This window comes from Ambystoma mexicanum, chromosome 3p, assembly GCF_040938575.1.
Source record: "Ambystoma mexicanum isolate Mex_15411 chromosome 3p, UKY_AmexF1_1, whole genome shotgun sequence".
Classification (NCBI taxonomy): Eukaryota; Metazoa; Chordata; class Amphibia; order Caudata; family Ambystomatidae; genus Ambystoma; species Ambystoma mexicanum.
In genome coordinates this window covers 708,006,984-708,021,343 of record NC_090925.1, presented here as the reverse complement: position 1 = coordinate 708,021,343, position 14,360 = coordinate 708,006,984, and the positions used below count along the sequence as shown (strand labels likewise).

Below are 14,360 nucleotides of genomic sequence, written 5' to 3'. Positions count from 1 at the left end.
GCCAATATCATCCCCCCGTTATTCCCATGTTCATAGAACATCTGCCTGCTTCTTAGGGGAATACTCTAAATTGACCTGGTAGTTAGTTGTTTGAGTTGTCTTCTCACGTGTGCCAGCTTCCTGGCAACCTTATTTGTTCCCCTTTCCTTGTGGGTTTTCTCCAGTTCCTGTATCTCTCTTTCCAAACCCCTCTCTGCCTCCAACCATGCTTCCTGCAACCGCTTTGCTTCCCTAATGAAGTATTCCTTAATCTGCCGTTTAAACTCAACCCATCTCTCTCCTGGAGTGGCAATCCCCCTCCTCTGTAAATCTATGTATATCATTCTCTACCTGCTGCCTTATTTCACTATCCCAGAGGAGGTATTCTTCCAGTCTCCACCCCCCGTGTGTCCCCTCCTTCCCATTCCAGTGAGACCGGGGCGTGTTTTAATCACTTGGACCACCCTCTGCGTTGCCATAATATAATCTATTCAGGAATGTGTCTTAGGGACGCGCGAGTAAAAGGAGTAGTCTTTTTCCCATGGGTGGTGCGCCCGCTAATCATCGTTAAGATCCTCTTCCTTAAGCCTTGTTCTCAGTTGTTTGGACATTATCCCTGTTGCATGCACTCTCGGTCCGTCCGATCTATCCAGGATCGAGTCTGCCGCTAGGTTGTAGTCCCTGGCCACTATTATTTCCCCCTCCCCAAATATGTTCAGTTCCTCCAGGAACCTCTCAAAAAACCTTCTTGTCCCTGGTTGGCAGCATACACTGGTGCCCATGTGTATGTTAGGCCTCCCATCTTCCCCTTTGCCAGGACAAACCTCCCCTCTGGGCTGCGTTTCACCTTGGTCCCCTCTATGCGTAGAGATTTGTGAAGGAGGATTGCCCCCCTGCCCGTTTACTTCGCGCGGATGTGTGGTATTGGAGTGGTTACTCGCTACTGCGGGGGCGACCCTCGTCTCTCTTCATCAAATGTGTTTCCAGAAGACATACAATTCCTGCCCCCTCTTTCTTAATTTCCCGCAGGACAGTGACACTTTTGTTCGGGATGTTCAGTGCCCTTACATTCCAAGAGTCTAACCTATACATTTGTTATTGATGGTAATTGCTCCAGCATACCCGGAAGCCTCTGCACCCCTTGAACAAGCACATTTTTGTCCTGCTGCCCCTGGTTGCCCCCGGTCTTTTTGTAAGTCCCCAACTCTTAATTATCCCTGGAACCATTGTCCAGGTTCTTGACGTGGCCCCCTTGTTCGAGCCTTGTGTGAACGTCACTGCCTCTGCCCATCTTTTATCTCCTTTCCATACCCTGTATTACTTTGTACCGTAATCCTGCCAGCTTCGCTTTACAGCTTTCCAGGCTTCATTTATCCTCTTCAAGTCTTCGCCTTCTTTGAGTTCTACCATTGGGAGCTAGTTTGCACTCCGCCTGATGTTCTTCCTTGCTGGTTCTCCACATTGTCCCCCTGAGGTTCTCGCTGGGACATCCTCAGTGCCCTTATTTCATTCTCGACTTGGGAGACTGTCTTTTCCTCGTTACCCAGTGGAGTGGGGTCAGTGTTCTCTTCAGGCTGCCTCCTCCTCCTCTTCTCCCACTTCGGGTGTCCTCCACCGGCCGCACTGCTCCACTCCTCACCTCTTTCCCCGCAGGCTCTCCTTGCGCCGCCTGGATGCACGGTCCCTTACAGGAATAACCCGCAGTGCCTCTCTGGCTTCCTCCGCTTCGGCTCTTCCTCTGCTCCTCTTCCTCAGGAACCACTCCGGGTCCGCCCCCGGACCTTCCTCGTAGTTCCGCACCTTGGTCTTAGGCACCCGCTGGTTCTGGTATGGTGTCCCTCATCCGCTGGTCCCGGAACGGCATCCCTCACCAGGCCCCGCAGCAACCAGGAGGGAGAGACAGCTCTTTACCCCTGCTGTTATTGCGCGCTGCCCGCCATCTTCATTTTGGGCCTCCCGTTTCCACGCCTGTTGTGTTTCTTCTTCGTTTCGGCTTCCGGAGGCTTCATGGTGTACTCTTCTTAGCCCCCAGGGTTCTTATTCTCCTCAGGGTCTCCTGCTGGCTGTAGAATTGTTTTTCTTGCAGGTTAACTACTTGTCAGATCTCGGTCAGGGACGGAGCTCCTCTCCCACACGTCCGATCAGCCCGCCATCTTGGCCACGCGCCCCTGGTTAAGATTTTAATGTGGGAAGTATTTATACACTGTTTTAACAAAATTAAATTGTAAGTGTAAAAATAGTTTGCCTCAGCAAGTGTGTAAGTATGCGACAAGCAACCAGAACATTACTAAATTTCAAAATGAATAGAACACCTAACCAAAACAGTTGTGTAGCAAATATGTCTGGCTTCAAACAAATGATTACACTTGTGGAAAATGTTCTCCAACACATTGGGTCTAATTACGAGTATGGCGGTCCAGAAACAAGGGTGCCGGTAGCAACTTACTGGCACCCGTTCCGGACCGCCATACTCTGAGAATGCTAGTAGGTGTCACGGATCCCCCTGCAGGCCTGACCTGCCGGGAAATCAGGCCCCTACCGGCATGTCTCTCACTTAAGTACCGGCACCCTTAGCTACAGTGCCAGTGCTTTAGTTTCCCCATACCCATGGAGTCCAAACGGACTCCATGCAAATGGGGACTTACTGTTCTGCCGCCACTTGTGATATCCCGGTGGCACTGGTATATCAGGCAGCAGAATCAGTGATACAGGGTTGGCGGCAACCAGCCAGTAGCACCACCGGGTTACTGCCAACCTCGTAATGAGGGCCATTGTGTATGAAAACACTGCATAGATGCAACTTTATGATAAATGCACAGAACACAAACTCCGAAAAATACGTCTGCGCAATGCAAGTAAGCATTCACTGAAAAAGCATGACTTGTTTGTTAAAAAGATACTTCCCAATTTTGCAACGTATTACTACTATGATCCTAAAATGCTAGGAAAATGAATATGCATGCATAATGCCCTCTCCAGACTCAAAACACAGTAGCAGTTGAAAAGAAATAAACCATTTCTCATCTCACTGTGTGCTCTTTCTGACAGGCTCAAAGAACACGGTTTAGAGAAAAATATCTGTACCGCTTCATGGTCTGCAGTTTCATCCATGCAGATAAGAATCAAAACGTGTTCTGGTTTCTGACAAATTACCTGCCCTCGACTGGTGCGTAAATGTACGCATAGAAAGATAAAAGATGTCATATTTGCCATGTCATATTTGCAAGATTGGAATGCATAAAAAAGCCTGGCATGACACCTATCTGGAGGGCTGTATATAGTTGAATGTGTTGTGGTCCCTACATATATTTGGTCATACTTTGTTTCTTACCTGGCTTTCAGTTTCCGTCTCCTAGGTTGCGTAATGTGCCATAGCACACAAGAGCCAACTGGCCCATCACAATCACTTATACTTACACCTGTCTTTTTTAGGTTACTTCCAATTGGCGTATATTCATGTCCTGCACCAACCTTCCCATGTGCCCCCTCGCAGGTCTTTCGCTAGCTGGCTTCCTGCTTGTCCACCTGCTCACCCTCCTTTTTCAGACGTGGGTCCCGTGCCTGCTGGGCCTAGAGACCCAAGCTACTCCTCACTGATGAGCCCCAACAAGGGTGAAACATGTTTGGGGATGCTTGTGGTCTCGTGCAGAAGGGATGTGACCTAGCAGTTCGGGCTGGACTGCCCCTTTTGGGGTGGGGCCAAGCCTGATTTGCATAAGGTCTTTCCTCTTCTGTAATGGCTTGGCAGGCGAAGAACGATGGTCTGGAGGGTTGCCCCGAGCAATGCCAGTGGTTAAGATTCAGTCTAAACCTTCCAGCCATCACCTCTTTGTTTTTGCTTTGTCACCCCGAGTGGGACGGGTATGCCCAGACGTGGGTCCCGTGCCTGCTGGGCCTAGAGACCCAAGCTACTCCTCACTGATGAGCCCCAACAAGGGTGAAACATGTTTGGGGATGCTTGTGGTCTCGTGCAGAAGGGATGTGACCTAGCAGTTCGGGCTGGACTGCCCCTTTTGGGGTGGGGCCAAGCCTGATTTGCATAAGGTCTTTCCTCTTCTGTAATGGCTTGGCAGGCGAAGAACGATGGTATGGAGGGTTGCCCCGAGCAATGCCAGTGGTTAAGATTCAGTCTAAACCTTCCAGCCATCACCTCTTTGTTTTTGCACCCTCCTTTTTCAACATTCTTCCTACTCAACCTCACACTTGTTATTTACTCATCTTCGTATAGAACCCCTCCCTCAGTCTTCCATTATCCAGACCTAGCTCAAGCTTATACTGCCGGGGCAGCCTTCACTGGACACTGCAGGAAGGAATGTAGTCCACAGGCTAGGGATTTCAACCGGAAAGGTGATATTAGGGGAACACACAATAAAGGGTGATCAGAATGGCTGCGAGACACTCTGCAGTGGGTCTGTAAGGAAGATAACTAACCAAACAATAGACTTCAATGATCGAATAATGAAAAGTCAAGTAATTTTACAAAACTCAACATTTAAAATGCAGCAGAAACCAGAAGGATGAATTTTAAAACAAATAACCAGAAACTATGGGGAAGGAGGTCACATTAGAGTAGAGTAAAGTGTGTTCTGGCGGGGTGAAGCGGCTTCCTCCTCTTCAAACAGGTGCATCGAAAACAAATTTAAAAAAAGAGTAGAGGTAAGCAGCGTAGGGCTTGGATAAACCATTACATGTTAGAAAAGCATGAGAGTTTACATTCTATTTTTTAAAACCTTCAATTTAAAACTTTCGATTTTATTGCACCTTCAATGGCATAGAAACTCTATAAAGTAAAGATTCGACTTCATTTATTTAAGATTTTCTCGGTTCTGTCTTTTGACACTCAAGAGTTTCCCCTAGGATAGCAAGGTGGAGCTATTCTGTGGTGCATAAAAGGGTGTTATAGAGATACCAGAGTGTGTGCAAGGATTTTTCAAGGGTTGCAGTCATGCTGGTTGACCGCCAATTGAGTTGAAACAGATTTCAGTTTAGCTGTAACTGATATCCAGTGGTAAAGTGGGTATATGTGCTTTAACTTCAAAAGAACATTCCGGAATGGTGAAAAAGATTGCAGACATAGCTCTCAACCATTTGTGTTGCAAAGGCGGGTGAAAACACCCGATTTTATTTTTGTCGGTTAAGAGGCCCATTGAAACGAATGGGCGTGCAGGAGGCATGGCGGGTGAGTCAGTTGTTTACAAGGCGGGTGACACCCGCCAAAAGCATGTGAGTTGAGAGCTATGTGCAGAAAGTAGTGGAGCTGTTAACATTACAAAATGTAAACAGTGGAACACCACTTCCGACCGTTCCTGCTCACTTCGACCACTGCATGTAAGTGGGTGCAATAGTGATCCAGAGAGCACTCCCAACTGAGTGGCGCAATCTCAACTGGGTGCAGGAGAAAGAGCTTGTGGGACTCCTGAAATATGCATTCGTGGAGGCAATACAACTTTTCTCCTTTACTTTGTGAGCAGCAGAAGAGTTGTATTTACAGAAAGTCTGTGATTTCTATACTGCCAGGACCTCACAAGACCTTTCACAGTCGAAGTGAGTATTTGTATTAAACGTGATGACCCAAAGTGAAAAAAGATAACTTATTTATTACTTTACTTGCGAGGATGTAGTTGACACAAAACTTACTAGTGAGGACAGAATTGAATCTTCACTAAGATATGAAAACACAGGACCGCTGTTTGCCAGTGTTGCAGTCTAATTTCCTATTTTCTACTCTTGAATACATGGGTTCTGGGGTTGTATTTCAACTCTTATTTCACCTATAGACATATACCAAGATTATAAGTTTATCCGGGTCCCAAACACAGATAGACACACAGACGCACACACACACAGGCACAAAATACCTGCTTCAATTCGGGGATATGAATTACAGACTGAACGCAATCCTTGTGTCCCAGGTTAGTCTGAACTTGAAGACAGGACTCTGCATCATACACCCTGAGAAGACAAAAGCAGTTAAACTGAGTGCTCACATAAGGAAAGGATGAGAGGTTGCCTCTGACATGAAGAACAAAGGCAGTCTCCTCCAGCGAGTATAGATGCAATGACAGAATGGTTACCCACATTAATACCCACCCCATGCAGGTAGTATAGATTAAAAGCCCACTGCATAAAGGTATTAGAGAGGCAAGAGGTCCACCGCTTGGAGGGCATACAGAGGCAGAAGGCTCACCATCCGGCGGGAGGACAGAGGCATATGGCCCACCGCCTGGAGGGAGGACAGTGACAGAAGGCCCACCACCCGGCAGGAGGACAGAGGCAGATGGCCCCCGCCTGGCGGGAGGACAGTGACAGAAGGCCCAGCACCCGGCAGGAGGACAGAGGCAGATGGCCCACCGCCTGCAGGGAGGACAGCGACAGAAGGCCCACCAACCGGCAGGAGGACAGAGGCAGATGGCCCAACGCCTGGAGGGAGGACAGAGACACAAGGCCCACCACCCAGCGGGAGGACAGAGGCAGAAGAGCCACCAACTGAAGGGAGGACAGAGACAGAAGGCCCACCACCCAGCAGTATGACCGAGGCAGATGGCCCACCGTCTGGAGGGAGGACAGAGACAGAATGCCCACCACCCGGCAGGAGAACAAAAGCAGAAGACCCATCACGTGGAGGGAGGACAGAGACAGAAAACCCACCACTCGCCAGGCGGACAGAGGCAGATGGCACACCGCCTGGAGGGAGGACAGAGACAGAATGCCCACCACCCGGCAGGAGGACAAAGGCAGAAGACCCATCCCCTGGAGGGAGGACAGAGACAGAAAACCCACCACTCGCCAGGAGGACAGCGGCAGAAGGCCCACCGCTTGGAGGGAGGACAGAGACAGAAGTGCCAGCAACCAGCAGGAGGACAGAGGCAGGTGGCCCACTGCCTGGAGGGAGGACAGAGACAGAAAGCTCACCACCCGCCAGGAGGACAGAGGCAGAAGGTCCACCACTTGGAGGGAGGGCAGATACACAAGGCCCACCACCCAGCAGGAGGACAGAGGCAGACGGTCCACTGCCTGGAGGGAGGACAGAGACAGAAAGCCCACCACTCGCCAGGAGGACAGAGGCAGAAGGCCCACCGCTTGGAGGGAGGACAGAGACAGAAGGCCCAGCAACCAGCAGGAGGACAGAGGCAGATGGCCCACCGCCTGGAGGGAGGACACAGACAGAAGGCCCACCACCCGCCCGGAGGACAGAGGCAGAAGGCCCACCGCTTGTAAGGAGGACAGAGACACAAGGCCCACCACCCAGCAGGAGGACAGAGGCAGACGGTCCACTGCCTGGAGGGAGGACAGAGACAAGGCCCACCACCCGGCGGGAAAACAGAGGCAGACGGTCCACTGCTTGGAGGGAGGACAGAGACAGAAGGCCCACCACCGGGCGGGAGGACAGGGCCAGATGACCCACTGTCTGTAGAGAGCAGAGAAGCAAAGGGCCTACCAACTGGAGAGAGTACAGAGGCAGAAGGACCACCATCAGTAGGGAGTAGAGAGACAGAATGCCTACCAGGTCTAGGGAATAGAGAGGCAGAAAGCCCCCCGCGTTTAGGAGGTATAGAGACAGAAAGTCAACCACCTTAAGGGAGTAGAGAGGCACAATAAATACCGGCTCCAGGGAGTAGAGTGGTAGAAGGCTCACTGTGTGTAGTTAGTAGAGAGGCAGAAGCCCTACTGGCTGAAAGAGATATGGAGAGAGAATGCCCACCATCTGGAGAGAGTACAGAGACAAAAGTCCTACCACTTGTAGATAGTAGAGAGGCAGAAGGCTTACCACCTGTAGGTTGTACAGACACAGTGTCTATAGAGAGTAGAGGGGCTGATGACTTACCACTTGTAGGAGGTACAGAGACAGTGCCTATAGGGAGTAGAGTGTCAGAATGTCAACTGCTCGTAGGAGGTAAGACATAGACACATAGACATAAGGTCCACTGTCTTATCATAGTAGAGAGATAGAAGACCTACCGGCTGCAGGGAGTAGAGTGATAAAAGGATCACTGTCTGTAGATAGTAAAGAGGAAGAAGGCCCATCACCTTCAGGTAGTAGGGAGGCAGAAGGCCTACCGCCTGAAGGAGTTACAGAGACAGAAGGCCACTGCCTGTAGATAGTAGAGGCTGAAGGCCCATCACCTTCAGGTAGTAGAGAGCCAGGTGGCCAACTGGCTGCATAGTGTATAGAGGCTGAAGGCCCACCCAGTGTAAGTAGTTCAGAAGCAGAAGGTCTGCCATCTTCAGGTAGTACAGATTTAGAAGGATTACTGCCCGTCGGAGGCACAGAGGAAGAGGCCACACTGCTTGCAGGGAATAGAGGGGTAAAAGGCCTGCCTCCTCCAGGGAGACGAGGGGGTAGAAGGCCTACTGCTTGTAGGGAGGAGAGAGGCAGAAATCTAAGTGCCTACAGGTAATACAAAGGCAAAAAGCCCACTGCTGAAGGTGGTAGGGGGACATAAACCCAACAACCTCTAGGGAGAAGAGAGGCAGAAGGCTTACCATTTGCAGGATGTATAGAGACAGTGCCAATAGGGAGTAGTATAGAAGAATGCCTACCACCTGTAGGAGGGTCCTCCGTCTTTAGGGAGTAGAGAGGCAGAAGACCTAACTACTGTAGGGAGTAGTGTGGTAGAAGGCCACTGCCTGTAGAAAACAGAGAGGCTGAAGGCCCATTGCCCGTAGGTAGTAGGAAGCCAGAGGGCCTACTGGCTGTATAGCATACAGAGGCTGAAGGCCCACTCTGCGTAGGTAATTCAGAAGCAGAAGGTCTGCTGCCTTTAGGTAATAGAGTTAGAAGGCCTAACGCCAGGCACAGATGAAGAAGTCCCACCACTTGTTGGGAGGAGAGAGGCAGTGGGACAAGTGCCTGTATATAGCAGAGAGGTACAAGCTCTACGGCCTGTGGGGAGTACAAAGACAGAGGAAGGCATATTTCTATTGTTACACTGACATTTTACCTCATTGTTTTTATTGCTATACCTTTCAACAAAACATGTGATTGAGAAACCAGTTTACTGTAAATGCAATTTACCTAACCCCATTCTTATCTAAGGGATAAGGGCAAGATTGGGGTTAGGGATAGGTTAAGGTCAGAGTTAGGTCAATTTAAGGGCTACCTTGGCGCCAGCATTAAAGTAAATAGTATGGCCAAGTTATGGTAAGCGTTAGGATCATGACACTGTTAGAGTTACATTAGCATCTGTGAAAGGGGGGAGGCCAAGGATAGGGCTGGGTTTAGGGAATGCGTGGGGAAGGGATTAGGTAAGCAGGTAAGGGCTTTAATTAGCATTTGTAATATTGTTGGAGTGTATGGTTAGATGTCTAGGTATATAGATTTGCCTGAATTAGTTAATTCACAATATTACAATGCAAATGAAAAGCCACAAGGGTACAATGTTGACAGGAATCAGAAACAAGACCAAGAAACATCCCCCTTTAATATGCAGCTTTAATGGGGATGGATATGAATGTGCACAGGTTGACTGGCTTGGAATACTATCTATAATCAACTTAAAGAATGTGGGATGATCAGTTTCTCCTGATTCTACATGCTGCACTATTTTGGGGCAGGTTTGTGACCGGTTTCCAATTTCACCCGACCGTACACTTGTCTACTGTGTGGCCTACCTAGACTGTACCCCATCCCTCATTACGAGAATGGCAGTGTGGGGAAAAAGTGGCGGTAACAGAATTACCACCACTTTTTCCGCTACACCATACTATGAGTTTGGCCCTGGATTGGGTGATTTACCTCCAGGATCATGCTAGAGGTAAATCCTCCAACGTTCCGTTGAAAGATTGGAAAAATAGGTGGAATTACTGCAGTAGTAATTCCGCCGAAATCCCTGATGGAGTCCTATGGACTCCGAATTAATGGGGACTAACACCATCACCACCACTTGTAATCTGGCGGTAAATCCAGCGGACCAAGTGGCGGTAACGTAATTCTGTTGGATTTACCACTAGAATACTGTCCAACTTGTAATGAGGCCCATATGTATCTGGTTGTGGCTTTATGAGGTTCCTGGACCCTTCTTGCTCACGTTTCAAATGTAAGGCACTCCTGACCCCGTCTTCCTTATTTTGCAAGTTTGCAGGGTTCCAGAACCTTTCTTCACTCGTCCTTTATTTTGGGATTATTTTGAGAGCAGGAAAAAAATGACTTCCCACATTTGTTTCTAGTGTGGCTCTCTCTTTCAGGGCGCTTCACTGCTCAGGGTTTTGAAGGTTGAGGCTTGCCTTGCAACATAGGATGTTGAGAAGCTGGTAGCGGGCAAGTGTGGGTGGGAAGGGGCTGCATTGGGATGGGCTATTGGGGACTACCACTGCCCACTCTTGGGTCCTGAGCTGACCTTTTGGCCCACAGGGTTGATGCTCTACTCACCCTGAACCTCCTTGACCCCACTCTATCATAAGCATATTCCTCCTTCCACTTGGGGTCCAATCTCTTCAAATTGAGTTCTTTCCCCTGTCCCTGCCTTGGGCGAGTGGGTTGTCCTCTTGCACCTTCCGGTTATTATTGTCTCACATTGCATCTCTCTTTCCACCGCCTCTGGGTATTCCCCATCCTTCTACTTGTCTCTCAACTTTACCACCTCCTTCTGATGTTCACCTTCATGCCCCAGGTTGCTTATTCCCGCAATCAACTTCTGATGTCATAGCCACCGTCTCCTTATATTTCAACCACCTACACCTAACCTTTTCACCATCTTATCCTTCGGCTCAAGCACCTCCTTTTTTATAATCATCTCCTCCAGATTCTCACCACCATCCTCCAGATCTTTCAGCCTCCTTTCCTGGTGTTTTAACCACCTCATCCTAATTCTAACCTCCTTTTCCAATCTGGTCTCAGACCCTCCTTCTGCAAGCTTCTTCTCCTCTGTATGTTTCTCCTCCTACTCCCCCTTCACCTCTCTGCACTCCTATTTCTCTCTGCACAGCCTACTCCTCTCTGCACTCCTCTTCAACTAATCTCCATCAGTTTCCAAACTCATTCCAACTGCTTCCTCTCCAAACACCCACAAAGCTCCACTGAAAGCATAGCCTGAGGCCCCCTCCAATTGGGATTGTGGCCGTATGGGGCTTTTCATCTCTGTCAGTCGATGTGTGGTGGTTTGTGATTTGTGGGCCTTCATTTGTAGCCTGTGTTTGAGGGTCCGGTGGCCTGGACCAAGCCTTCAAAGTGCTGTTCTGCCATTTTAGATTTCATTTTTGGCTTGGCTCTTGACTTCCCACAGCATCAGGGCCTGCTGGGGTGTGTTGCCAGGTGGAACCATTGGACCCCAAGAGGAATCCGTTCTTTATTCCCCCCTGGTTCTGGAAACTTCACTGTTTACAGAGTGAGAGCAGCTTTGATATTTTATGTTTTGGTTTCAAATCCCAAATTAACAGAGGGACAAAGTAGGCATGTGTTATCTGCTTTTCTTTCTGGTTTAAATCCCCAAGTTCTTAACGGGGCAATGTCACTATTGGTTATTCAATTCCTTATCATTTCTAAGTATCAGGTCTTGGAAGTGACTGGTTCAGTGACTGTCCCATGCTATGTGACAGGGACTTATTTGAGGTGAACAGGGGATCCGCTGCATACCGTCTCTGGCATCCACTAGACTGGGGAGAAACCCAGCCCTTTGAGTCACCCCACTAGAAGTCCCCAGAGCCAGACAGGGGACTTCAACACACACTGTAAAACATTCGTTTTTTTTAAATATAAATGTTGAGAAATTATTTTTCTATTACATAAATATTTCAATGCAAAGTATAGCAAGTTGTGATTTCTTCATCATTGAAATTGTTTGAAATTAAATAATTGCATTGAAATATAATTGTGGTCAAATGTGCTGAGATTAAATGACATAGACCCTGGTTACAATTTAAAGGAATACAGAGAAAGAAGGGCTGTGCACTGCAGGGAGTACAGAAGCAGAAGGGCTACAGCTGTTTTGAGGACGAATGGCTACAGCCTGCATGTAGCACAGAGAAAGAAGGGCTACTGCCTGCAGTGGGAGAGAGGAACAGGGGTTACTGTCTGCATAGAGTTATAAAGGATGAAGGATTTCTGCCTGCAGGGAGCATTGAGGCTGAGGAAGGAAGGATACCACCTGCAACGAGTAAAGAGGTCGCCTCCCGCAGGGTGAACTGAGACTGGGCAGGAGGACTGCCACCACCTGGGGTTGGCACTTTTGGTAGAATTAAGAGCAACACTGCCAGCACTGATCAAAGAGGCAGCTTCCTGCAGGGAGCAACGGAAGCTAAGGTATGACGCCTAAAACCTGCAACAAATATACTGGCTGCCTCCTTCAGGGAAGAAAGGAAATAATAGCATGAAATGTCTCATGCAGGCAGTAAATCCAGTTTCTTCAATGACTATAGAGGATGGGTTAGGAGGACCTTGCATGCTGTAAAGGGAGTGAGGAAGCAAGGCCCGTACACCAGTGAGTTAAGAGGCTAAAGAAGGAAGTACCCTGCTGAAGGGAGCGGAGGCTGAGGAACAGGGCCCTGCCTGCAAGGATATCCAATTGGAGGAGGGAGTCCCATTACAAATGCATACAGTTGAGGATGATCTAGGGGACATCTCCTGCAGGGAGTCGAGGCACACAATGATAGGCCTTCTTTTAGGGGAACTGAGGTTTAAGACATTTGTTCCCACATGCAGTGTGTTTAGAGGCTATGTTTGAGCTAAGTGGGTGCTGCATGGAACGGGAGATGTAGAGGCTGAGAACCTCCTCAAGGCTCTGGACAAAGCAAAGAACTAGAACTGATGACAATGCTACCGTCTTATATCAGAGCATGCAGGAAAGTCCAGCAAAGCATTACCTGATAACGTCCTGTACACCAGCAATAATACAGCCATTCACTTGATCGATGCAGAGGCAGGTGACGGCACCCTGACTGTTTAGGATTTTCAGGCACTGGGAGCCATTCCCATCCTGCAGAGAAACACATATGGATATTAGGAAACAGTCAGAAGGCAGGCCCAGGGCTTGGATCAGAGAGGATTGGACTGGCGCCAACATGAGCTATATGGAGTAACAGAGAGTCTTGGAGCGGGCAGCATGGTTAAGATTGGGTGTCACAGAGACAGCGAGCACTAGGACTATAGCCAGATATTGCTAAATACGGCCAGGGGAGCTGACTTGATTTTCTCATGGGGGCAGATTTTTAGGAACCTCCATTGTAAGCATAGGGACATTTAGCGCAGATGGCTTTTCCCCGGGGGTGCTCAGGCCCCAGAACATCCGCACACTCGGTGTCCCTGAATATGGCCAGTGCCGGGGTCACACATTGTCACAACCCACCCTCTGTGCATTTAGCTACTGCTCTCTGTAAACCCGCTGAGACATGACTCCTACCAACACACCCGATCCAGATTCCTCTTCTTGCCTCTGCTTTTATTTATAGGAACAGGGCAACATATGAATATTTCATGACGTTTGACAGAGTTCCTCATGAATGTATTAAAGTATCCACATGGAAAAGTTTATGTAGGACAAACAAGCAACAAGCTGAAAGAACACATAGCTGAACATTGTTGAGACATCCAGAATCCAACAGTGAAATGGAGTGCGGCCTTTGATTTCCTGGAACTGGGGCACACCACAAGCCAAAACAATGTGCAAGGTTATTCCCACACATTAAAGGCACACTGGCAGGATTGCACATTTGCGACAGCTTGAAATATTTTGGATCTATTACTTAGAAGAGCTGGCAACCCATTGGACTGAACGAGGTCATTGATTGATTGGAACATTTGTTTGCATAATTTAGGAGGGATTGATCATTGCAACAAGTCCTGATATTGGTTAAATAATGCATTTTATTAGGTTCATACTATCAGTACACTACAATGTTTAGCTAATTCCTGTTTAAATTGTACAGATTTGTTGCTACTGAAGATGACAATTATGTTATTTGTCACATTAGCAGTGATGTTCCATTAGAGTCATGCCCAGGGATAGATGTATACACTTTATTCAGCATGGCCATAAAGACATGGTTGTGCTTTAGTCCAGTGTTTTGACTACCATCATCTTTTCATTGGAGCGTAAATAATTTAATTCCGGTTGTGTTTTTCAGTGCACTTTGGAATGGCGCAAATTAGTTTTCCCCTGCCTTCTTCAGTACACGCATATATATCATTATTTTTGAGTTAATTCTTCATCTTTTCATTTTATAATTTGAGTGTTCGATTTGTATTTTATAAAATACATTACATTTATTTGATTGAGAACATTATTGAAAATTGTTTTGGAGAAGTGTAAGTGCCAGGCATTGTAAGCTGCAGGGTGTTTTTCATAGTCTTTTTTTCACGTCAGTTAGGTGAGTATGACGTGAAAATAAAGACTTCATGCACCAAGGATTCTTGGGTGCATTGTTTATACCAGTGTGCACCACAGAGT

General features: G+C 48.1%; 1 protein-coding gene across 1 annotated transcript in view; it reads right to left on the bottom strand.

Moving 5' to 3' along the window:
- LOC138580751 (uncharacterized) overlaps positions 1-14,360 on the bottom strand; it is a 333,494-nt gene that overhangs the window by 14,490 nt on the left and 304,644 nt on the right. The window contains exons 16-17 of the mRNA XM_069651540.1: positions 12,778-12,890; positions 5,838-5,931 (exon numbers count right to left, since the gene is read on the bottom strand). Of these exons, the coding sequence (XP_069507641.1) occupies positions 5,838-5,931; positions 12,778-12,890 (207 nt within the window). The remainder of the gene's footprint in view (positions 1-5,837; positions 5,932-12,777; positions 12,891-14,360) is intronic.